General features: G+C 46.4%; 1 protein-coding gene across 1 annotated transcript; it reads right to left on the bottom strand.

Annotated features, from left to right (window-relative positions):
* Positions 1–3,994: 3,994 nt before the first annotated feature.
* On the bottom strand, positions 3,995–26,499 carry POLD1 (DNA polymerase delta 1, catalytic subunit). Its single transcript, XM_053451793.1, has 27 exons — positions 26,430–26,499; positions 25,040–25,233; positions 24,646–24,759; positions 21,287–21,427; positions 20,763–20,888; positions 20,505–20,673; positions 19,978–20,092; positions 19,760–19,889; positions 19,494–19,660; positions 19,233–19,337; positions 18,855–18,995; positions 18,641–18,751; positions 18,248–18,439; positions 18,056–18,144; positions 17,859–17,975; positions 17,476–17,589; positions 17,092–17,239; positions 14,113–14,208; positions 13,843–13,980; positions 13,566–13,741; positions 13,333–13,485; positions 11,323–11,425; positions 9,392–9,524; positions 9,066–9,179; positions 6,033–6,085; positions 5,785–5,882; positions 3,995–4,124 (listed from the first exon to the last, which is right to left on the bottom strand). Exons 2-27 carry the CDS (start codon positions 25,221–25,223, stop codon positions 4,028–4,030), a joined length of 3,324 nt encoding a protein of 1,107 aa, XP_053307768.1. The 5' UTR covers positions 25,224–25,233; positions 26,430–26,499; the 3' UTR covers positions 3,995–4,027.
* Between the last annotated feature and the right edge of the window lie 113 nt (positions 26,500–26,612).

The following is a 26,612-nucleotide window of genomic DNA, read 5'->3' on the forward strand; positions in this document are numbered from 1 at the left end:
CTCGCTGTGACACAACATACAGGTTACATTTATTTACATTGCACCAGTAGCTGTGACTGAGATGGTGGTAGATAAGTGGCATGGCCTTCCTGATAACGTGGTAACGGTTAATTAAGCTGCAGAATATAAATGAATAATTATAATTTCTATTTGCAGGGAGATCTCGTTAGGTCTGGACCTAATTGTGTGACTCTGAGAATAAGTATCAACTTCTTCTAAACCTAGAGGGTCCGAGGAAGTTTTACTTTACTGAGAGGGTGGTAGATAAGTGGAACAGCCTCCCAGCAGAAGTGGTAGCGAGTTCTCTTGACATGTGGGAACTTGGTAAATGCGCTGATCGTGGGACCTCCTCAAATACAGAAATACTCTGAAGAGAGTGAAGATACCCTCCAGGTGACCCGCGTTTAAACAGAGGTCTCATACAAGCCAGAATTCTAACGACAAAGGGCAGAATTCCTACACAATTACCCCAATCTGCCCCATAATGGTCTTTTGTGCCCCGGTGGGGTCTTGCCCGGGTCCTGCTACGCAGCACCGAGCGCATAACACGGAGGTCTGAGCTCCGAGGGTCCTGCCATCACCAGAGATCAAAGTCAGAGGTTTGGTAGAGCGAGCGAGGCGGCCGTGATTTACAACACATGCTGGAAAAACGTAAATAAATACAAATCCAAGTTTATGACAGAATTATCTCCAGTGTAACCCGGGCCTCTCAACAATGTTTGCTTGGAACAGATTATGGAGCATATGGACACCTGGTCCTAAATACCTCCTGGGGAACTCGTATTTAAAGTGCCATCGTCTACCGCCAGGCGTAGAAAGAGGTTACCCTGCCAGGGAACCGGGATAGAAGAACCTAGAACTCAACCGAGTTTAAACGTGAACCTGCGCTAGAAAACGTATAGGAGACAACCCAGAGGAGGTAGAAGAGGGATGACCCACCAGGACACCACGTCCATGTTCCTTCTCTATATATCGGGGGTCCCAGTTGGCGAGATCCACCACCAACGTCAACCGCTCCATTTGGACGCATCTACAAGGCTACGCACCCTTCTCATGGATCCTAGTCTAGAACGTTACTTGGCAGGAGAAGACTGGTCGCTTTGCCCGCACCAAGGAGCGAGAGAGCAGAAGACAATGGCAGCCGCCGCGGAATCCGACAGAACATTCTTGCAAATTCCGCGCTAGGGGAATGCAAATTCTATTTGCGTTATAACAGTTTTTGGCAAAAATAATCAGTCATTCATTCGCACAAAAGAAAACGCTCATTCAGCTTCATTTACATCCGAGGAAATCATTTGCTTAACAACATTCTCCGAGCACGTTTCTGCAGCTCCGTGGATTCCGACCACGCAGGACCCAAAAATGGCGGCTTTTGGGGTAAACGGCTAACTGGATTTACGTTAAGAGTCTGGTGTGACTACGGGGGGCTAATAGTAGATCTAAGACCCCAAAATAAAGAGGACATTAATTATCGGAGAATATAAGGCACCGATACGCCGCGCGATGGTCTGTTTGTAATAAAGTAATACGTCTTACCTGTTGGCCATTCTGGGCATTGATATAAGACGCCCCCCGTTTCCTGCACCAACTAAAAGGAAGGTCAAAAGGAAGGTCATCTATTTTTGCTTATTCTGAGCATTTTAGACCCCCTTGTTTTAAACATTTTTACTTTTAAACATTTATTAATGCTTTTAGGATACGTTAGAAGTCGGCCCCCCGGAGTATCCCAGGAGCTTTATACAGAGTTTATCCGCTCTTTAGTAAGACGAGACCCTCTGACATTTCAGTGCATTAAGGAAACGGCTCTTAGCGGCCAAAGTGCTTCAAGGAGGCAGAAAGCGCCCAGCGGGCGAGATAACATCTGTAAGGAAACAGATTCAAACTTATCTAACACTTCATACGGAAGACCCCCCTCCTCCCCCCGATCCAAGCAGCCTGACGCAACTCGGGGGGCCGCAACTCCAATGCAATTAAGAAATAGAAGAAAAAAATATTCAAAAATAATTCAAAAAAAATAAATAAAATTATATATATATATACACACCCCCCCCAAATCTGTTTAGTTTAAGTACATGTGCGGGAATGTATATTACACACACCATGGGATTAAACAGATATATATATATTTTATACGTTATACGTGGGAGCCAAATATTACATTAGAATTGCTAGCATTTGAATTAAACATTGAGTTTGTCATAATTATTTTAATGCAAAAGGAGGATTAATGTTTTAACAAGTAAAACAATAAAAAATATATATATATATGTGTATAGAATTAAAAAAAATGAAGTTAATACAGCCTTTGGTTTTAATATATGAATTGTAAAAGTAAAAAAAGCACACACACACACCTGTTCAAAAGTTTGGGGTCACTTAGAAATATGTCTTTTTTTTTTTTTTAAGAAAAGCAGATTTTTTTTTCCGATTAAAAACATGAAAGGGATAAGAAATCCAGCACAGACGGTGTTAATGTAAATGATTATTGTAGCTGGAAACGGCTGATTTTTAATAGGCGCACAGAGGCCCTCTATCACTCCCATCACTCCTGTGTTCCAATGGCCCTTTATCACTCCCATCACTCCTGTGTTCCAATGGCCCTTTATCACTCCCATCACTCCTGTGTTCCAATGGCCCTTTATCACTCCCATCACTCCTGTGTTCCAATGGCCCTTTAATCACTCCCATCACTCCTGTTTTCCAATGGCCCTTTAATCACTCCCATCACTCCTGTGTCCCAATGGCCCTTTATCACTCCCATCACTCCTGTGTCCCAATGGCCCTTTATCACTCCCATCACTCCTATGTCCCAATGGCCCTTTATCACTCCCATCACTCCTGTGTTCCAATGGCCCTTTATCACTCCCATCACTCCTGTGTTCCAATGGCCCTTTATCACTCCCATCACTCCTGTGTTCCAATGGCCCTTTATCACTCCCATCACTCCTGTGTTCCAATGGCCCTTTATCACTCCCATCACTCCTGTGCTCCAATGGCCCTTTATCACTCCCATCACTCCTGTGTTCCAATGGCCCTTTATCACTCCCATCACTCCTGTGTTCCAATGGCCCTTTATCACTCCCATCACTCCTGTGTTCCAATGGCCCTTTATCACTCCCATCACTCCTGTGTTCCAATGGCCCTTTATCACTCCCATCACTCCTGTGTTCCAATGGCCCTTTATCACTCCCATCACTCCTGTGCTCCAATGGCACGTTGCATTCGCTGATCCAAGTTTAAGTTTAAAAGGCTAATTGATGGTTAGAAAACCCTTTTGCGATTATATTACAGCCAGAAATTTCCATGTTTTCCATGAAAACAGCTGAGTGACCCCAAACATTTGTTCGGTGGTGTAAGTATATATATATATATATATATATATATATATATATATATATATATATATATATATATATATATATATATATATACACACACACATACACACACACATATATACACTGTATGTAAGGCATATTAGAGAAATGATTACGCTACCCAAAATGTTTTTTTTTTCCTTTTTATTATGATTCATAAAAAAACATTACAAAAATATCCTGTTGAGCAGAAAAATCTCAACTCCAACGCAGAAGCTATGAAGACATTTACACGGGCGACGGTGGCATCAGGCGAGGAACACCTGAGTACAGGTAACAGCAGACGGGGAAACGCTGAATTTATTTCCTAGAGGTTCCTTTCTTGCAGGATTAACCCCGACGTCCACGTCTGTTACAAACTCTCTTCAGGAGAAGAACTCCAGGTGGCGGTTTTGGGTTTTCCAACGGGGTCTTGAAGGATACGGAAGCCCGAGTTCTAATCTCTTCTTCAAATAATGTGTTATTCATCAAAAGGCCGCTCGATCGGGGTCGTTGAGTCCAATAAGTCCGGGGGTCCGAAGTCCTCATGAAGAGCTGATGCCAAACAGACCCAAAGAAAACGGCCGCCCCAACTCTTCATAAGGAAAACGTCCGGAGAACGTCAGGGTCTTGCTGGTTTTTCCCCCCCCCAGATAAACAAGTAATCGGCGTTACCATACCGGGGGTCCAAAGCGACGGACCAACTTCTCTTGGTCGTCCAGATCTTTCTGGACTTTCTTCCTCATGTAGAATATGGGGCAGTCGCGGCTGTAAGAGCAAGCAGAGGGTTTAACAATCACCAGACGAAAAGAAGACAGGTGGAGGACCCCCTTCAACCGGTATCCCCCCGCTCAACGGATCCGTATTATCACAAGCAGGGCGAACGGCTAACCACGGAACGATGAACAAAACTCCATAATGTTACTTTTAAAAGGAAAAGCAACTCATTTGGAACTTTAATGAATAACGGGCTGGATATATTATGGAACTTCTAAAGCGCGGGGGGCTTTGGACTCGGGAAAGGGGCAGCGGGTAACCCTCCCGCTAGGGTTTAAATGAAAATGATGGACATGGTCTCACGTTGAATTATACATCGTCCTGACCGGGTTACAGTACAGGACGACGCATTCACGTTTGATTCTACTTTGTCTGCCGAAGCTCCGTAACCCGAGAGGTCCGCATTCAGCTTGAGGGGTCTGGACAAGACGCTCGCGTGCAAATAACCCCCCCCCGGCCGATGCCCGACACACGGACGCTCTGACCGAAGACGTAACGGCGAGCGGGCAGCAACTGAAATTCCTCCGCTGCGTTAGAACAAATAAAAAATCCCAACGCCCGGCCCGACTTCTCTCATCTGAATTTATGAATGTTGTAAAAACGAATGCACAAAAAAAAAAAAACCCGGCCATAAAGCATCCCAGCTGTCAGGAGCGTTCTCACGGACCTTTGCCCCCGAAGCGCCCTCGGAAGGGGGGTGTCTCCAAACGGCCGTCTCGATGGAGCACCTGCCTCGCACGGGATGATATGGCTGCCTTACTTTCTATTGCCCCAGCGGTGCAATCGCCGGCAGTGATAAGAGATCTCAGACACGCAGGCACGTGGACGCGGGGAGATTTATCACGCCCCCGGCAGCTGGCGAGCGGCGGCGGCTCGGACGCCTATCTGTTTGCTGGACTTCGTTTGCTTTTCCCTTGGGAACCCTGTCGGAGGCGGCAGATAACGGGGCGATACAGACGGGAACGTATGGCCCGAACGGACTGCTGGATGCAGAACGCCGGTCCAAGCGGGCCGCGCCGTTATCTGCCGGTGACAGACGAGATATACGCGCCTGTTTTTGCACACAAGGTTGACAGCTCCGTAAACGATAAATCACGGGCTTTACTGCTGTAAGTGACCCGCGGGGTGCGGCCGCCGGCGTCTTACACGGGGAGACAAGATCTGCCTGAAGTAGGCAGTGATGTCATAACGCACAATAAAAAGAGGAGAGATTCAGCTATTCTGGGACATCTCCATCAGGGGGCTTCATGTACAGTTGCGGAGCGACAATGGGGCGTTCTTATTAGAGTCGGGGGTCACAATACTACATCATAGAGGCTATGTTACCTATATGCCACAGAAAATAGCAAAAAATGCCCCCCCCAAAAAAAACTTAAAAAGGGCACAATTGGACATGATTTACAAACCCTTAAGGCTGCCTGAACCAATAAACAGCAATCAGTAACTTCACAGGGGAGGGATAACTCAATGGGGGGGGGGGATTACTGGGAATAAGTTAGGATGGGTGCTAAAGTTGGGTTTTTAAGCCATTTATCCATAAATTTCAGACAATCCCAGGGGGGGGGGCATGCTCAGAACTATAGGAATCTTCGACCTCAAGCAGGAATACGCGGCTCCCGGAAACTCCACCAACCGCACCGCATGCCCTCACCTCGTGCATAAGACGTCCTCGTGTAAACTTCCCTGACAGCGCTGGCACTGAGTCCACAGCCGGGAGAACTTTTCCTCCAAGGAGCCGAGATACAAAATCTAGAAAGAAAGAAAAAAAAAGAAAACGTCGGATGGTGAGAAGAACTAGAAAGTCTTAAACGGAAGATTGTGTACCAAACACACACATCTCTATGACTATGCATACAGCTTCCGTGAAGACCCCGCACCCACCCATATAATCGTTCTCACCTCCTTCTGGTGGAGCTCCGATTCCTTCGGCTTACAATAATTACAGACAGCCCCTGTGAAATAAACAAATTTGGATTTAAAATTAAATCGCCATGGCGTCGCCATGGAGATAAAGAAGTTAAAAAAAATAAAAAAGGAGGATTCTATAAACGTTCAGACGCGCTTTTACAAAAAACAACTTTCGATTTCTATAGAAATGGAACTTGAAACCAGCTGCGGGCGACGTTTGTCTCCGTTATCCACTTCGGACGCTATGGATCAAACCATGCTCCAGGGGGGGGGGTAACCTCTTAACTGCACATCGTTCTCAAAATTAAAAAAAAAAACACATAGCTGCGTAACATTACACTTTTCTACGTGTTACTTTTCTTGCTGAATGGAGATTTTTGTGTTTCTATACGCTGCCCAAAGTATTGAAGAAGAGCAGACTTGCTGGACTAAGACCCCTTATGTATGGCGGACGAAGCCCCCGGGTTTGGTGCCCGAAGCCCCCCCAGACAGAAGACGGGGGATGTCAGTAACAGATCTCTGAACACGAAGCACGGCGGGCTGTCTCTTTCCATAGCTCCGCGCTGCTTTTAGTTCTGCTTTGTTGGGTAATTGTGAAACCGGGGGCTAAATTAGCCATTTTCACACTCAGCGTTTTCCTGGATTGGGGTCCTAACCATGAACTCTATGGTTTCCTGACTTTTTGCAGATGCAACCGTTAGCAGGACAGCCTCGGTTAGCTTACTGTAAATATAAACAGAATACGGCCCTTCTGTCTTACGGCGAGCCCAGGAAACACAAGGCGGGGGCCGACGGCAACATTTAAATACCCCGTGTTACTTTATCTAGTGTGTAAAGGGACACTCCGGCCGTTATATGCACTGTAATGCATACGATAGCCATGCGGCCCCTTTAAACTCTCATGGTGTCCCCTTCAGGCAGCCAATCAGTGGCAACCGATGTCGGGCAGTTGCAGCAGCAGGGCTGCAGCTTCTAGATCAGAGAAGTGCTTTATTTTTTATGTTGAAAAAAGTCCTATTAAGGTATTCAGAGGGTTGGGGTAACTCAGAGGACTTCTCTAGGGGGGGGGTGTTGGAGACATTAGAGGGTCCCTTTAAACAACATCTGAAAAAGCCGGCAGCGAAACGCTTTGTACAAGAAAAAGAATTGCGTTCCAGATATTTGTGTTGGGGGGGGGCTCACAAGCTGAAAATCTAAAGTGTTCTGCATGGGGGGGGCGTTATTTGCATGTCAATAAATAATAAGGAAGTTCAGAAATCGCTGGAGTTTGTTTTACGTTCGCGGCAACAATTTGTCTTTCACCAAAAATACAAAAGGGATTTAGTAAAACAAGAGGAAGTAGCCTCAGAAATCTCGGAACGGCGGGCAGGATTTAGGAAGAAGTTACAGCGCGCCAGCTGAATCAAAGCGATCTTACCAGATATCGGAAATATAAAAACCTATGTTACTTTTTTTTTTTTAAAAGCCATTTTTAATGCAATTTTAAAAAAAATGTGGGCTGGCGGGTTTGGGAGCAAAAGAAAAAAAAAAAATATATATATAATTTTGGTTTTCTTAATATAAAAATAAAAAGTGAAAACTTTCTCCTAATAATGCTGCAAATGGGGGCAACGCGTTCTCCTCCATCAGACAGGATATGATCAGGGGTTTAAAGGAAATGCCCGCAATATTTACTCAAAATAATAAAATTATAATAATAATAATGTCCGTAGCTTTGACTGTTTTTTAGATGTCCTCTCCTGTAACCAACGCACCGAACGGAGGGATCAGCGTCTGTCTATCTAATCGTTTCACTTCCATATAACTAGAGAGGATCTTGTGATTGGCTGTTGCCAAATAACCTAAAAAGGCTCCTGAACCAATCAGTGACTTAACCAGTGGGGAGGAATAATTGTGCAGATAAAGTTATGGTATTTTGTGCCTGGGATCGTGCGCTAAATGGTTAAAATGTAATATTATGACGGCTCTGTGTGCAGGCAGGACGTGATTATTTATGCGTACGCCGATCGCCAAACCGCGTTACAAAGTACAACGGCGCAATAAATCATACTCTGGACATCGAGAATTCCTGCCAATAAATCTTAATTAAGGCATTGCGGGGTCTGAATCTACACCCCGACATCACACCAACGTAGGGGACCCCCCACCACGACACGGCCCCCCAACGTGCGCACCACTGCTCTCCCTTATCATACGAAGCTGCAGCTACGACGCTAGGCTGCAAAGTGAAACTCGGGATCTTTTTTCATGGCTGGATTTTCGGGCGTTACATCAGCTGCTAAACGTTGCATTTCTTCCTCTGGTCAGCAAAATGGTTGAGTAAAAAAAAAAAAAAAAAAAAAAAAGGAACTTGCATTTGGCAAGAAATGGCGATGGATTCCGGTAACGAACGCCCACGCTCGCCATTTAAGGCGCGACGCAAGAAATTATTTTTATTAATGAATTAATTCATTTTTAAGAGGTCCTATTTATTTTTATTATTCTAGAATTTATGTTTATGTTATAAAAAAAATAAATAAAAACTTTAAAGAGAACTAAAAAGGATTCCCCCCCGAAAGACACACAAGCCGTGGGTACCGGGCGATGCGACAGGGAACCCATCTAACTCCCAGGGCGCTAAGGCCGAAATCTAGAACGTGCCAGACGGCCCTCATTGTTCTAACTCGTTTGACGGACGTAACCTCGCCCCAGGTACAAAATTCATAAAAATACCGTTTTTGGCTGTGTGAAGGTCACGTGGGTCACCGAGCTGGCATGAAACGCCGCGGCCCGGTCTCGCGCCTCATCGCAGCTCAATGAATGGCGGAGGGCAGAGAAGTCCCGGGCTCGTTCCCGGACAGGCGGTCTGTGAAGGTCACCTCTGCGATTTCATCATTTTCGGGAACGGTTAAATTTCTTCACGGGGGCCGCGGCGTCCGGACCCACGCTCGGTGCAGTCAGTGACTCCTGAGCTCTTGGCATAAGTGACAATCACAGAGCGAACGCGGGGGGGGGGGTTAGAAAGGCAACCTGCCCCGGACTTACCGTCGTGAGTCAGCATGGCCTTGCAGCCGATGCAGGTGCTGCGCTTCTTGGCGAACGCCATCAGGCCCCCGACCTTTGCGGTTAGCACGGTCTTGCACCGCGTGTGTTCTCCCTCTGAAACAAAACAGTCGGTTCTTTCCATTAAAAGCATTTAATCCCCGGGACGTCTGTTTTTTTATTAAGTTCTCCCCAATTTCTTTTGTGTCTCTTCCTCGATATTCAGTCCCACTTTTCTATTTTACCGGCGCAGCGAAGGCTAAACAGAAAAGAGTCTATTATATGAAAAAGCCTTCCCGGGTACATGCTATGAACAGGCCGGTACTCACTCAGAAGCACGCTCTCCGCCTTGGTCTCCCCCAAAATGGGTTCGAAGATCCTCAGAAGAGGTTTCGCCAGCTGCTGCTCCAAATAATACTGAGTGTCGATCGGGATGTTGTTTTCAAGAACGTAGATTGGATCCTACAAAAAAAACAACAACGATGGGGTTAACGTTCTCAACCCGGTGGAAACTCATCGATGATCCAAGGAGATCAGAAAACATTGACTTAGGGAGATGAGGACATCCAAAAACATCTGAAGGAATGCATCCACCTAACACACAAGCGTCCTTAGCTGCGATACTCCATGTTGGTCAAGCGGTCCATTTTAGGGCCAGGTTGACGGGAGCAGCAGCTGAAGGACATCGTTGCTTTCCATGGGTACGGTACCGGAGGAACGTCACACCATGTCGGCGTAACATGCCAGAAGGTGACAGTCCAGTCTGAGGTGAGACAACCAGGACAAGCGAGTCCACCAACCCAGCGTATAGGCAAGAAGCCCTACGGAACGCCGGCAGACTTCCAACCCTGTCTTATTCCACCATCGGCAGAAACTGTCACCTTTTGGCCACGCGAGGGTTCAGAGAATGGAGGTCACATGACAAGAAACCCCCCCCCCTCGGAAAACACTGAAAATGTGGATTTCGCCCCAACAGGGTCAATTGGATTTCCATTCACCGAGGCATCAAAGGAGGTATTGAAATAATAAACCTTATCTTATGGTTATTGACCAAAGCAATGAATACGATTATATTCGTTAAAACGCCTTTGTTATACGGTTCAGTAACAAAGACGTCTATTTAAAGAGAATCGAGAAGAGCCGGCCAGGGGCTCCGTGCTTCCTCCGCGCCATCGAACGGGTGGAATCGCACACAATACCTAAAGATTAACGAGCAGGCAGATTGCAGAAGTTGGATGAGCGAGAGGTGAGAGGGAAGCACTTTCATTGCCAGAGCATCATCTGAAAGGGAATTAATAATAGACCAACAAAAGCAGAAGTGCAACCTGTCTCCAAAACACACACTTTCACCCAAGGTGTATGAAATCTGCGCTTCACCAGTCGGCTTCACTTCTTATTCGGAAGACACTGGCCGTGTTTTCACGTGGCTCCCCGTATGGGGTTAATCGTCTCGTAGCTTTAATTATTATTATCCGGGCTTTTTTAAAATTGAATTTATTTTATTCTAGAGCAGCAGCGATGGGACCAACGCATAGATGTTTAATTTATGATCTCTTTGGAGACCGCATGCAAATGAACGAAGAGCATCTGGCGGGTGGCGGGGGAGATTAAAGCTTCAGAGTCTTATGATCGGCGGCTGAATATTCTGCTCAAATCTGGAAGCTCCGAGTCGGGATTCCAATCGGAATTTATATACAGTTTGGTTTCTGGAGCGACAAAGACATCGGCGAAATCAGAACGGCTTACCTGCGGATCGCGAAAAAACACGGATCCAGAAAGAACGGGCCCTTTAGAACCCCGTAGGATCTCGTTACGGGGCCCCGACATATTCACGAGAGACCCCAGACGCCCCGAAAGCCGTTACTCTACGGATACGTCTGCCGCTAAAAGAGATCGCTGCTGGAATGCGTTAAAAACACACACCGAGTGCTACTGCCGGGCTACCTCCCTCTGAATCGTACTTAAAAAAGGTTAAAGAATAAAAGGATAGTGCGAGTAATTAACCCTGCGAGATCCAACGCATAGAAAAAAACAGTTACAATGTATTTATATTGAACACCCCTCATTTCTCAAAGGGTTAAACGATGGTCACAAGGAGTCCCTGAACATCCGCAGGTACTGCTAGGTGTAATTAGGTCCCGTTACCCCTCACTTATCGCTAGATCTCATAGCACCCCCCTGGCCCGCAGCTTGCCGAGGGTGGCAAGAGATCCATTAACCAGAAGGGGGGGGGCGCTGCCGACCCGCACCGGTCACTCACCTCGGATTTCATATACGCCGCTACTCCCTTGGCAGCGCCAATGATCACGTAGGGAACCCGGTCACCTAAATTGGGGGCACTGCCCGGGTCCCTCTTCCTCATTCTGCGCAAAGAAACAAAAGGCACAGAATGTTAAAAAACAAAAACACTCATTCCTGCGCTCACCGTTACTTCATTACAGGGAGACGTCCCAAGACCCTTCGCCACGTTAACTAAATTCGCACCGGGTTCCGAGAATCCGCTACGAGGTCAATTTACCAAGTCAGCACTAAGGAAAGTATTTTCACCTAATGTCACAGCGAATGATTAACGTATAACAAAAAAAAGGTTTTATTTTTTAATTTTTTTTTATAGAATATACAATTCCTTTAAAATATTACAAAAAATAGATAAAAAAAAAATAAAAAAAACACTTATTAGAAGTTGAGATGTTTCTTTATTTAATTATTAGGAGATTTGGAATCGGCCAACGCTCCGGCTTTCTTCCATTCACTAAATTCGTTCTAAAGCCGGCGAACCTACAGTAACCTATGGCAACCGTTACAACGAATTCAGGAGTTTGGCGATACATTTGGGATGTAGAAGAATACCCGTGGCCCTACGTGGGGTTAGTACAGGGCCACCCTGGAACGTTACATCCCCTCCGGCGTGTCGGTAGATGCTCGGTTTTGCTTTTCTAGCTTTGGAAGAAATTCTATTAAAAAGAGCTAAAAAATAAATTGAAAAGAAAAAAAACAAACACTTTTTTGTGGCCTGTACAGCATCGACGATACCCAGGGGAATCCGCAAACGCAAAGCCAGCAGCGCGGAACGTCAGTCCTGCCCGGCCCCCCACCCACACGAAAAAACCGAGGGGGGCGGAAAGCAAAGGTGCGCAAGGTGCTGATCCCACCGCAGAAGGGAGGGGGGAATCGGGGCAGAAACACCTGGTCCGACCAGCAACGTGTAAAGGAATAAATAACGACGCTGCGACCCCCGATATAATAAATATCGTGATCATCCACCCCGGTATTTGCAGAAGGAGGGGGAAAAATGCTTATTCACTCTTATTCACAACAAGACTTATTTCAAATACAGGTTACAAGACCCTCCAGCCGAGATTTAAGATCGGGACCCGCCGTCAGGGCACACGCTGGACAGATCTGTTCTGGGGCCACCTTAATATTCAGACTGTGAACGTGTCTCAAAGATGCCGGCGGCGGAGTTATAGGATAACATAACGTAGCAGATAAGACCCAAAGAGTCCTACCATGGATATGACCTAAAAAAAAGGGGGCAAACAGAAAATGACCCCCCCCCAAAGGGGACGGAGACTTTGAAAAGGTCCCGTCTGGTTTTACGTATTTTGGTTTTAGCTTTTTACCCCCAGCTCTCAGATTTCCCTGGAGCCAAAAAATGCAGAATAAATTTTATTAAAAAAAAAAAAAAAAAAAAATTACGAGCAAAAAATAAATAAAAAAAGAATATATATTTGAAGAAGTGCAATATAAATGAGGTGACTAAGCATTAAGCAATGCTAGGCGGCCTTTATTTGTTACAGGAAGCCGATGCAATTTTATCTCCGGCCCTGCTGTGTTTTTTTTTTCCACATTGTTCTATCCCCCCCCACCTTCTTCTTCCAAAACAAGACGGTTACAGACACAGCTGCGGCCCCTGGGTGGGACGAGCTACCTCTGCGTTTCCCCTCGGTCACACACCGCTGCTCGCAGGCCCTGCCGAGGTTACGCATTGCCTGCTGCATAGCGGGGTGAAAAAAAATATAAAAAAATAAAAATTAAAAATTAAAAAAAGGGTGCTAAACCCATGATGCGTTTCACCCGCCTCGCCAAAATTCTCCAACAAGGGGTTAATATTTCAGTAGCTGAAATTATGAAGCAGTAATTATGAAAATATATTGGTGATATTGAGCCGGACCACAATACCGGACTTAAGATTCATAAAAATTGCATATATATATTTTTTTTTTAATTGAAGAACTTTACAAAAGCGGCCGCCACCGTCCCAACCTACCGCTCGGCGAGCTCGACGTGTGCCTGCTTCCCCGCGTACTCGTCGGCCGTCCGCGTCAGCTCCTTGGTAATCACCAGCTGGGAGATATCTATCCTGTTACACAGCAGGTCGGATATGACGTCCTTCGCGTGTTCCACGGCACCCACGGGGTCTCTTCGAGGGAAGAAGAAAAAGTTTAGAAAGAGAAAAATAAATCTGTTCGTAAATAAAATATAAAAATATGTCTCCCCTACCTGTCGATGAGGATCTTCTGCAGGCAGGTGTTGATGAGATTGACCACTAGGGGGCAGTTGTCCCTGCGCACCGTCTCGATCCCCTTGCAGTCCATTTTGTCGTGGGTGTCGGGACTGGAGGAGAAGTAGAGGCCGGCGTATCTCTTCTTATTGATCAGCAGGTAGGGGTAATACACCTACGACACGGGGGGGGGGGAGACAACGATTAGATCCGAAAGCCAAGCCGAAGACCCCGGCCAAGAGTTTACGGGGAAAATAGTGATCCCGAGTTACAGACCTTTTCGAACTCCAGCTTTATGGGGGGTGTGAAGTGACCGGACACCCACTCTGCCGCCTCCCTGCCGATCTCCATCGCTTCGGACACCGTCTGCACTCCCAGCTTGCACATGACAGAGTCCGTGTCACCGTAGACGACCTGCCAGACGACACGCGGGGGTTAACGGGAGATGACACGCGGGGGGGGTTAGTTAACGGGGGTGTTAAGGGGGGAGACGGCACGCGGCGCATGGTTCCCGGGGCCTGGAAAATGAAGCGGCTCGCCTTTCACCTTTGCGTCCCCCTTGTATCCGTTGGCCATCGTGTACTTGGACTCCACCAGCTGCTTGGTTTTCTCGATCATTTGCCTTCCAAAGCCTGTAACGCTCTGCAAAACGAGTAGGGGATATAACTATTATCACACAGAAACTCACATCGGCCCCATTCAGCCCCCGTCTAGTTGCCCGTTTCTCCTGCTGTAAAGACTCAAACCTTAATCAGTCGTTGGTCTCGTCTTAGATTCAGGAGCCGTATGTCTATCCCATGCATGTTTAATACCCTCGCTGTATTACCCTCTACCGCTTCTACTGGGAGGCTGCTCCACTTATCTACCACCCTCTTGATAATGTAAGAAACGTACTTTACGAGGGAGATTTTACTTCCACTGACAATGGGTCAACCAAATCATTTCTTTAAATGCTCTCAGAGCGCATCTTATTAGATACCACCTAAGGGGCGCGTGATTTTATATTAAATATGAATGAAAATAAATAAATACATGAAAGGGTTCCTCGCGTCTCCCATAAAGAGAACGTAAAGCGATATCACGTCGCCGCCGAGCGCCTTTGTTAGAAGATAAACAAAATTATGCAAAATGGGTGATAATCCCCTTAAAAGTAACGCAGACTCCAAACGAACGGCGGCTCGCACTTTGCATACGCAAACAGCCCAGCGGAGCTGGTAACTGGTGGGACTGGGTACTTGCTGGGCAATAACCGACAAACAGGCGAGGGATCGGGGAGGAACAAAAACATCTCTCTTTATTCTTACAATAAAAATAAATAAAGTACTCGCTGATTCCAAGCCTTGTCATTATTTATGCAGAATCTTCGGGGGCTACGCAGGAGGTATTCAGCGCATGCGCTATCGGGGCCATCTGTGGCCCTTTAATAGTGTTACAGAAACATGTACAGAGCCTCAGCCAGCTTACTAGGCTACCGCCAATGACTCAGGGGGTCCGGCTGATGCCGTTATGTCTTCGTCTGTCGGTTACGTTGTTTGCATTCATTTTGTAAACATTTCTACCATTAAATGTCCATTATTTTGGACGCCGAAGGAAATTGCATTTTTATTTGTTTTGAGCTGTCCGATGACTAATAAGATGCGTTATGACATCACTGCACCAGACGGGTGGTTTGTGTCACTGGCATGTGATGGGCTCTTAACACAACAGGTCAAGTGACACAACCCTCCCCGACACGGGGGAATCCTCACTTCTTTACACGTAGTGACCCCCGAGACCCCGATACGATAACGTAAAGTAAGAGAAAAGGGGTGCTTACTCTAGAACAGATAGAGGGGGGAGAGAGAGGGGGGGGAGAAAACCCACAAGAAAGGAAGCAGGTTATTTAGACAGAGGTACAGAATCAAACGTTCTCGTGGCATTTCTCTCGTGACTGTCTGTCTCTGAGCAATCGAGACGCGGGGAGATCTCTGCCTACTCTGTCTGCGCTGCCCAAACTTTTTATTTTTATTTCTTTAACCCATAAAATGCCAGACGACGCGAGTAAAGCATCGACGGTCATGCAAACGGTTTAACGGGTCAGAACCCGCGTTCTCTAATGAGATGGAAACGAGACGAGGGATGCAGAAGGTGCAACGAACGAACAGGTGGGCAATTCTTGCGGGTCGCGTTAAGCAAGACAGAAAGGCCTAAACCCCCCCAAGCCCGGGTTCCTGTCCCCTCGACACATGTGCTCGAACGAGATAAGCCGACTTAAAACGCAGCCCCCACGGCAAGAACGGGAATGTGGAAAGAAAGGTTCCGTGTCCTTCCTTGCGACACCCGGGGAGGATATGGGCTAAATGTGTCTGGTTTTCCTTCACATGTTATGAAAGTGTGGTTTTCGAGTTTCACCGGCTGCACATCTGCGCGTCGACCAAAAAAAAGAAAAAAAGAAATAAATATATATATATATATATATATATATATATATATCGCGATGCACAAAAAAATAAAAATAAAAAGCCAAATTATAACACAAAGGAAAAAAAAATGGGGTTCAGTGAATTTTGGAGCGAATAAAAAAAAAATAAAATAAAAAAAATAAAACAATTTTTCTAAAAGAATTTGGATGTCATTTTTCCTTCGCTCACTAATTCTCCCAAATGGATGTCCCTTTAATGCCAAAAGACACCTGGTTATGGGGGGGGGGAGGCAAAAGCGATCGATGATGTAAGGGAACTCTACATATTTCATCATTTGCCAACATTACATATTTTCAGAAAAAAAAAAAGAGAAGTTATCTTCAAAATACCAGGAAAATCAGACATTTCTAATTATGGATTCTAATGACTGTACGTGGGAACTTTCTAAATAAGCCGGGGACCCGGAGGCTGTACCGATTAACCCTTTAACAGTCCACCTCGAAAACTCTAGATCAGAGGTGACCAACCTGAGGCACAAAACATGAATTCCTGCGTTCACTCCCCCCAAAAAAAATGTCTAAGAGTTTGCATGAACAACGTGCTGAGCCAACCAGGTGAGGGCCGGTGTGCCCGGGAATTAAGGGAATTCCCACCCGGTGGCAATTAACCCCCCCACCCACCTGTCGAAATAGAAATCCAGACAACTGGTAAAGGGGGCGGTTAGACAAAAGTAGATCTGGCACCTAGAATCTGATGCGTGCCATAAGAATAAAAAAAATCCTGATGAGTCCTAAAAATCTACATCTCCTACGTCTGAAGATACAGAAATATTTTGTACGACGTGGGGGTTAATCGAAGGTTAACTAAAGTTTTCTCACCCCAACTCCTCTTACGAGCAGGAGACGCTTTGGGGAAAGAGGAAGATATATTCGGCTGCGCTGCAGAAACGACTGGGTTGAGTTTTGGGTAGAAGCAGTAAATATATATTTTTAGAGCACTTTCCCTGAATGCGATTGGCACGTATTGAATAATCAAAGAAGGGATTTTACCCTCCCCAATCTCATAGGCTGGGGTAATATATATGGAGCGAACATACCACGGGCTCTCGGCAGCCCTCTCTCACCTGTGAGATCTCCAGGCAGGGCAGTTTGCCGACCTGCGCGCCCGTGAATCCGTACACAGAGTTGGCGCTCACTTTCAGCGCCAGCTGACGGCCGTCCAGCACTTTCTGTTTAAACGGATCCGTCTCCTTCTTCAGTTCTGTCTTCGCCCTGCATGCCAGACACGGAATAGTTAAAACAAAGTCCGAGGGTCCGACGTCGCGTCCCAACGCCTCCAAAGCCTTAAAACATCTCAAGGGCAACTTTTAAATCATCGCTTTACAAAAGAACGCGTTCACTTGGTACCCGCTACCCACGTGGGTCTCGCAGGATCCCTTAAATACAGAACCTCAACTCAAAATAAAGTTAGCTGGCGTCCTAACCCATCGGATCATAACAAAAATTACCTTTTTCGGGCAGATAGCAAGTTTTCCAGGATTTCAGGCAGCAGGCCCTTCCGGACGCTTGTCTTCACAAAGTGATCGCCCGTTGGGGTCTTGATAAAGTCATCCGGACTGAGGCTGAACAATTAAAGGCAACAACATAACGATTATCCCAAGCTACAGAATAAGTGTCTTTCAGCCAATTTGCGTAAAGAAGTAGGAACGAGGGACAGCGTGACACTGAAATAATCATCAGACATGCAAAGAACCTTCCTGCGATGCCACCTTACTATACGGACTTTGAGATGCCAAGTGCACGATAAGTAGGAGTTATTACACGCGTTTAAACGTCTAAACTACCGGCATCTCAATCTATCCTCCGCTAGATAAATGAACCACACGCTCACCCGTATTTCTCGATGGCGCCGGGCTGCAGCAGCGTGGTGTAGCAGAGGTTATGAGCCATCATAATAGACGGGTACAGCGATGAGAAATCCAGCGTGGCAATCGGTACCGAGTAATACCTGGAAGGGAGATGGGACTTAGCGAATACGCCCCCTTTCGTGAAGCCTCTCCGGTAGGTTTTTGCATGCGCCGCACTTACCCCTTCACGGGTTCTATGACCGTTGCCCCGGTGTAATCCTCACCGCCCTCCGTCTTCACCACCGGCATCACCAATTCCTGTTTCATCGCCTAATTTTTAAACATAGTTTTTTTTTTTGTTTGTATATAGATAGATATATAATATATATAAAAGGTATTAGCTTCATTCTTCTGCTGACTTGCGAGCACGAACCTGTCTTAGTAGCTGGGACACCACTTTAATCTGCTGCCCCCGGGATAACAGATAGCTGAGGGGCACGCCAGTCACACGCGCCATCTCCATGTAGTTGATGACACACATGAGCTTCTCCAGGAGACGGAGCGGAAGGTACGCGTCCTTCAGACAATACACGGCCAATCTTCTGCGGGTTTGGTCATTGCCGTTCTGAGAAGAAAAAGAAAAAAAAAATATTTCAGGTCAGAATTTATGGCCACAATTGTCCGAAAATCAAATTCATGCCGTCCACCATGTCTAACCATCTATATGCAATGGCAACAAAGACTTCTAACCAATCCGTGTGCTTTCCCTGAGTCATCTGAAGCGATCACAGATATAGAACGTCTGTATTTGAAGGGGTTTCAGTACCTGGAGGTCGGTGATGATTGAGTGTTGAACGTCCTCCTTCTGTTCTTGCAAGAAGTGATAACTCACAGCGTTCAGAGTATAGGAACGGAGTTTATAATCTCTCAGCAAAACCTTCAAAAGCAGAATAAAAGGATCATAGTGGTTTGTGCCAAACCTATACCTCCCTGCGGACCTTCCATAATCACCACAGCTATACATAGGCACACGCCGTTACCTGAAGCAAGTCAAACTGGACCCGGCCCTCTGTGTTAATAACTTTGTTCTCTCGCCGTCCCATCTGCTTGGACTGGAAAGAGGAGTCTTTGATAACAGACTTCATGGTGGGGATCCTCCCCAGGTAAGGAAACGTAGACACCTTGGAGCATCGGAAAACACGCAGCATGACAACAAAACCGGGACATGTAACAGACCCATCAACACTCGCAAAATCCACCATAAAGTCCCAAACTAGATCTTTTTAATGGACATCGCAGTTCATCTTGTATGGACTCTAGTGCATTTTACACAATGAATACTGGTCCATGCGCTGGTCCAGGTGCTACAAAAGAACGCGAGTATAAGAATAATAATCACCAAAAGCGTGGAGTGTTACCTTCAGGGCCTGCGCTCTGTTGATCAGGTACGGCATGTCGAAGTTCTGAATGTTGTAGCCGGTGATGATATCGGGATCGATGATGCGCACAAACTCTGCCCAAGCCTGTATGATGGAGGAAAAAAATAAAAAGATGTTGCAGCATGGAGGCAAGTCAGGAGACATCCCCCGGAAATAAAATCCCTAGCTTTACACTAGCTTAGTATCTGCAATTCCCCAGAGTTCTATATGTGGCCTCTGCTCTCGTCAGAGTAGTCTCACCTTAAGAAGATCGTGTTCCTTTTCGAAGCAGAGTACTTGAGAGCCCACGATGCTCGCGCATTTCCCGAGGGTGAAGACGTTGCGTATGAAAGGGTCCTTCTCTCCTTGGCGCAGGACCATGTTGGCTATCTGGATCACGGGGTCTTTGTCCGGCTCCGGAAAAATACCTGGAGATTGCGACACGGAAGAAAAAGTGACCTATTGAACCAGCTGTGGTCAGGCGAAGACACACAGAAAACCGGGGGCTTAAAGATCTCGGGGGTCACCTTTTCGCCCGGCGCATTCAATGTCAAAGCTCAGGACACGGAGCGGCGCTATCTTCTGCCATTCGCCCTCCGCAGGGTGACTGATGAGATCGGCCGAATTGACGTCCACCTCCAGCTGCACGAGGGACACCTGCCGAGAAGACACAGGCGGTCTAAATAAAAACCCCTTTTTTCCCGCTCCCGCTGGGGCGTCCGCCAGGGCCGTCGCAGCCGCTCACCTTGCCGGGATTGTCTTTAGAAGAGACGCCATCCGAAGACGGCTTCCGTATTCTATATTTCCCTGCCGGAAGCTCGATCCAGTTACACCCGACAACGTCGTTGTCCACCATAAACCTATAAGAAGAAACAGCGGGAGAACGATTTGACTTAAAATAAAAAAATAGTTTCCCATAATTGCCTTTTAATTTAATCACACAAAATAATATATAAAAATAATAAAAATCGCCCGTTTCTCCTGCTTAATCAGTCGTTGGTCTCGCCTTAGATTCAGGAGCCGTATGTCGATCCCATGCATATTTAAATCCCCTCACTGTATTACCCTCTACCACTTCTTGCTGGGAGGCTGTTCCACTTATCCACCACCCTCTCTGTAAAGTAAAACATCTTCACAACGCTAAAAACATTTCTGAAGCCGTCATGACCACAAAAAGCGCCCTTTGAGTATTTTGCGTGTGATCTGAACTGTAACAGAAGGCAAAGAAAATCCGATAGAAACAACCGGCTCACGGGAAAAAAAAAACGATACCTTATTTCAAAGTCAATATTGGCTTCGTAGGCCTGGTAGCAATGGTGGGGAAAGGACCCAAACCGCAAGCCTTGCTCCAGGAGCCGCTTGGCGGGCGCAATGAGACGCGGCAACGCCATGGTAACTTTCAGAAAAGGAATAATTCTCTTCCCGTGGTATCCGTACATATCTACAAAAACAAGGCGTGATCGGACCGTTCAGAAGTTTATCAGAACACAGGGACTACGGGCTAGCGCGGCAGCAGAAGCCGATACTCACTCTCTTTCATGCAGATGTCCACGGCCAGGACCGCCTGGGATATGCTGTCTTTGTTAGAGCGCATGTCTTTAATGACGGCGCTGTTTAACTCTTTCTTGAAGTCGTTCAGGTGCTCTTGTTTAAACCCTAAAAACGAGAAAAGCTGGAATTTATTTCTAAACCAAACTCAACATACAAAAAAAAAAAAATTAAAAAAAAAAAAAAAAAAAAAAAAAAAAAATCAGTCTTATAGTAGCAATGTATTTTTTTTTATGTATTTATCCTTCATCCCATCTCCCTAATTAATAGGAGCAGAACCTTCACCTGTTCCGCTATTAAAAACAAACCCTTTTTAAAATACGGTCAATGTGAACTTAAATTATTATTTTAAATACATTCAGCCCCAGGTGCTTTTACAATAACGTTCACAGCGTACGTGACAGGTGCAGCTATGAAAACAGAAATTTAAATTCCAGCCGCGATACATAAAATAAATTGCTCTGCACCCCATCGCACCCCCTGCATAGGTCCCTGCAGTTCTGTACCGGGTTGGCAGGGCACGTAGAAGTAAGGCGCGAATCCATGGATGTGACAGCAGACGCTGTTCCCCTCGGAAGTGATTCCAAACATACGGATGATGGGGGCAGGTCCGTGGATGGCTCCGTGCATCCCGGAAACGTGTGACCCTGAAAAACATTACAAGTAAGCCAGCGGAAAACAACGCGCATAAGCATTGGGGGTCTAAACAGATACTCAACCGCAGCGCCCCCCGAGCCACCCATTAGACTTGTGCATTCGTAATCAGGGCGAACATGAAAAAAGAACACGAAGGGAGCATTTTCGTTGTTCACGCAGAATATGCAAGAAAGGAGCATGGCGGCAGCAAAACGTACACCAGACGCACAACACAAAGATTCTTCGTGTTCGTCTTCGTTAATATCCCTTAACTAATGTCTCTGGTCCCTTCCCCCTCTAGCCTACCTTGTCTACGCAGCATCGCAGAGGTTAACAGGAGCGGGAATCCGTAGGCTCTCGCAAGGAGTTAAAAGGTCCCTGCAAGGGACTCTATTGGCAGGGGCCTCCTGTGGCATCAACCAATAAAGGGCAGCCATTGGTGCCGGAGGAGCTCCCTGTCGGCGACCAATAGAGCCACTTGCACGGACCTTTAACTCCTGGAACCTCCCCAGACCAAGTTTCGCCGACAGGAGTTAAAGGTCTGTACGAGCGCCTCTATTGAACTCCTGACGGCAAAACTTGGTCCGGGGAGGATCTAGGAGTTAAAGGTCCATGCGAGCGCCTCTATTGGTCGCCGACAGGGAGCTCCTCTGGCACCAATGGCTGCCCTTTATTGGTTGATGCCAGAGGAGGCCCCTGCCGGAGACCAATAGAGTCCCTCGCAGGGACCTTTAACTCCTTGCGAAAGGATTCGCGGATCCCCGCTCCCGTTAACCCCTGCGATGCTGCAATGGTTTCCCCAGGCCTGGTGTCAGCGGCAGGATTTTAAAAGTCTGTATAAGCGACTCGTCGCGGGCTCGTCTGACATCAACCAGTGAAAAGCAGCTGCCCTTCATTGGTTGATGGCAGAGGAGGCCATCAAAGAGCTCGTACGGCCCTTTGAAATCCTGGCGCCAAAGCTGCTGTGTACCGTTACCGCAGCAAAAAACGAAAACTAACACGAAGAACGTACACGAATATTCACCCGAACCGAACACAGGAACGGGCAAATATTCGTGGAATACGAAGACGAACACTTGGCCGGTGCCCAAGTCCAGTAACCACATGCTTTACACTGGAGGAGAGTTAACCAGGAAACATTGAACGGCGGGTGAATAATGATAGAATGCAGCCAGCCGTTGACTAATTGACTTTTAAAGATATCGGACCAGTCCACCTCCTCAAACAAACAGATCGAGTTCCTCTCCGTGCCCTGCGAAATGAAAATGCAGGGGTAACAGAGACCAGGGGAATTCCTCCGCCGGGCAACAACATCAACATTGTCCTTCTTTGTGTGCAATCACACTTCACGTGGACAGAAGCCAACGGGTAGAGATTGAGCAAGATACAAAAATAATGCAGCTTCCCTATGATCTTAATAACAATCAGTATAATCCGTTCACCTGCTTTATTTCCTTCTTTATCGAGGACAAAGCAGCCACTGAACACTCCCGGCCCCAGGCCTTCCACCCCTTCATAACGTAACCCTGCGATCACCGGCCTACCGTTAATCTATAACCTCTTGGCTGCTTTTATTTTCTTAATGGAATCAGAGAATTTGCCCCTTTGGTCCATCTAGTCGCCCGTTTCTCCTGCTGTAAAGACTCAGACCTTCACCAGTCGTCGGTCTCGTCTTAGATTCAGGAGCCGTATGTCTATCCCATGCATGTTTAATCCCCTCGCTGTATTACCCTCTACCACTTCTGCCAGGAGCCTGTTGCACTTACCTACCTCCCTCCTTATATTGCATCTAAGCCTCTGACCATCTAGTTTTGGAGATAGATACACTTAGTGTGGCAGTGGCAGCCTGTGACAGAGCCGGTATTATTCCGTCTTAAGTCCTCTCCCTTCCCCTCACAAAGGCTGCCTGACCCAATTAACAACAATAAGCAACTTAACACGAGGGAGATGAAGTAATGTGGCGTATGAATCACGCAGACCCTAGCAGAGGCTGTTTCCATGGTAACCACATAAGGTGGGTTTTTAGGTCCCTAGGGAAGCAGAGACTGATTTAAGGCTGACTCCATTTCCCCATCGTCTGCATAATGTTTCCCTTGGGGGTGGAAATCTCCCTCCATATAGAAACTTGAATTTTTAAAATAATATACACAAAAACTCAACACACCGACCCATCTACGGTGACGGCATCCTTCTCGTCCAGGAGTATCTACAACGACCTGGTGCCATATTCAGTTTAAAAAAAACTAGGGTGACCTTTACTTTTATTCCCCCCCCGGCTATTCTGTTCAAGCGCTACGTCCTCATACGGATCGGTAACGCCTTTCCGACAGATACAGTTTTATTTGCTTGAGGTTCTAAAATTCTGCACCATCGGAACTCTACGAGCGACCCTCAGAAAACACAGGCAAGGATACGGATCAAGGGTCGTATCGCAGAATTATATATATATATAGTAGAGTAGAGGTTGTAGCCGTATTAGTCCAGCGGTGTCAATATCAAATAACAGATGGAATAAGTATCTTGTGATAATACCTTTTTTATTGGACTAACAGAATTTTAGAATGACAAGCTTTCGGGAGCTCTTCTCCCTTTCTCAAGTCTAAAGCATATCTGAGCAAAACGACACATAGAATTCAATGTAGTGTGGCAGGAGAGGGGGGGGGTGCTTACTACCCAGATCTGATAAGGGAGGGTGAGATGTTGTAAAAGTATGTGTCCCTCCAGAGGGTCATAAATGTTCTGAGTAGGGAATTTGGAGGGGGGGTTTTAGCACTGCTGAAGATAAATTAACAAAAAAAAAAAAAAAAAAAAACCATAAGATGGTAGTGCTCACATATAGGGAATAGGAATGCAGTGATGAATATAAGAATGGGATGGGAATGTATATGTGTACACATGTTGTCATATATACGGTCCGCACGATGCGCTTAGACAACCTCCCGTGCCGGTACTCCCCCCCGTGGGAAGTGCTGGCAGGGGAGGCTGTCTGAGCGTTTTGGGGAGTAGGATGCAGATCCCCTGCACCGCTGCGGGGGATCTGTATCCTAACCCCGCTGCCTGCCCGGCGCCCGGGACTGCATGTCCCGGGCGTCGGGCGCTAGACCCCGAATATAGGCCGCACCCCTACTTTAAAGACTTAAAGTGGGGGAAAAAGTGCGGCCTATATTCGAGCCAATACGGTATAGGTATATATATACACACACACAGGTCCTCCGCTAAAAGCACTTACCCACATAGTAATCCAGCTCAACCTGCTGGAAGCACAGAGGATGCACTTTGGGATCGACCTCTGGAAGTTCCGGCCGCAGCCACTTCGGGTTAATGTTTCCGGAGATAAGTTTACCTAAGAAGAGCGACATGAAGGGAAAAACATTAAGAAAGTGTCAGGAGTGGGAGAGCAGAAGGGAAAGAGAAGAGGCAATAATAATGGAAACGAGGAACGGCAAACTTTATTTCTGTCTGTATTAAAGTTCATTCGTTGTAAGAATGCGTTATTCTCGCCCCAGAACTTGCCCAACTTGGACTGGATTATCTTTTTTTTTCTCTTTTCATATTTGTGGTTGTGACATCACATTGCAGGCAACTCATCATCGAGTGATGTCAAATCAGACAAAGTTCCTCACCGACAGGCAGGACATCAGCAACGGGCATCTCTTCGCTCAGTTCCATCGCCATGTCGGCTTCCACTTCGTCCAGAAAGGCCAGTTCCTCCTCAAACTGCGAAGGGCCGACATCGTCCCAGTCTCCCCGCTTCCTCTTAGACTGAGAAGAAGTCGTAGGGCCCCCGTTTTTACGCTTGAAATCCATCTCGACGTTCCTGAGAAGATTGATTTAGAGCGAGAAATTAGTTTTAAAAATGAAATTTATGCTAGCAACCAGTCCGTGAGGGCCAGGAATTCTGTGTCTTTGCCCAAACACAATTGACATGTCTGCATTCAAGCAGAGTGGCCCTTCTGCGGCCCTTGAGGACTGGAGTTGGGGACGCCACAGTTAGCTCATCTTCCAAGCCGTTGCTGAACTATATTTGACTTACAGACATTCAATATACTCAAGGCCGCGGAAATGACAGTTACCCAGCCGGGCAACAAAAACACCCCAACAGGACGTATTTAACTAGGGGGGGTCAGCAGGACCCCCCAAAAAATTTCCTAGGGCGTTAAGAAGCCCACCAGCCTATAGGCAAAATTAATACAGACCCGCAGAAACTCAAGAGAGCCCCAGGGGCCCGCTAGGTACCTGCCGAGTATCCCATGGCTGGTCCAGGACTACGCTACACCACGGCAAGACAATTTTTATTTATTTTGGGTTTTTTTTTATGTGTTTTATAAACTTTTCCTGTAAACATAAAAGGAGTATCTGTGAGTATATACTGTATATGTTATACATATATATATATTATATATCAGTTCTAAACCTGGGCATGGCTGATTGACATATACAGATTAACTACCTTCTATCATATTAAAAAGACCTGGCGTTTATTATTATTATAGCTATTATAAATATTTTTATTACACTTTTATCTTTGTAACGCCAACATATTATGATAAAAGCCGGTAACATATAAACACATTAAATATTTAGCCGTTCGGAGATGAATATTTCCGTTCCTGAACCACGTAATAAGCTTCACGACCAACACATCTTATAGAAAATATAATGGCGGAATAATACGAAAGCCTGTGACTTTATTATTAAAGAGTTAGCACTTCTATAAATTATTATACTATCAAAGGACCTGATATTACTATAAATCAAGTTGTCATATAAAAGAACAGGTCACCATGACAACAATGATCATTATAATATTACAAGATATACGGTAACATGCACCACCATTGAGGTGTAAATACGGTGGCTCGTGCTATCTAGGATGCAGGTAGCCAGGACCAGCGGCTCTGACACAACCTGCTGCCCCAAAGCACAGCCACCACTGCCATTACCCTCAGACACTGTAGCCCACATCCTGTGCTGACTTATAAACTGCTGCAGCCCTGCAGGCGCCACACTTACTTCCCGTCGCAGCAAAGAACTTCCACTCTCCCGCCAAACACCCTTCTTCCTGCTAAATTTCCCGCCCCTGCCTGCCAGTGTTGCCACGGAAACGGGACGCTGATAGGCCCCCTTCTCTTCGATCAGGCGTTACTTTTGACAGCAGGATGGCGACTTCTAGTGACGTCCCCGCGTCGGAGCGCA

Source organism: Spea bombifrons, chromosome 12 (assembly GCF_027358695.1).
Source record: "Spea bombifrons isolate aSpeBom1 chromosome 12, aSpeBom1.2.pri, whole genome shotgun sequence".
In the NCBI taxonomy this organism is placed as follows: domain Eukaryota; kingdom Metazoa; phylum Chordata; class Amphibia; order Anura; family Pelobatidae; genus Spea; species Spea bombifrons.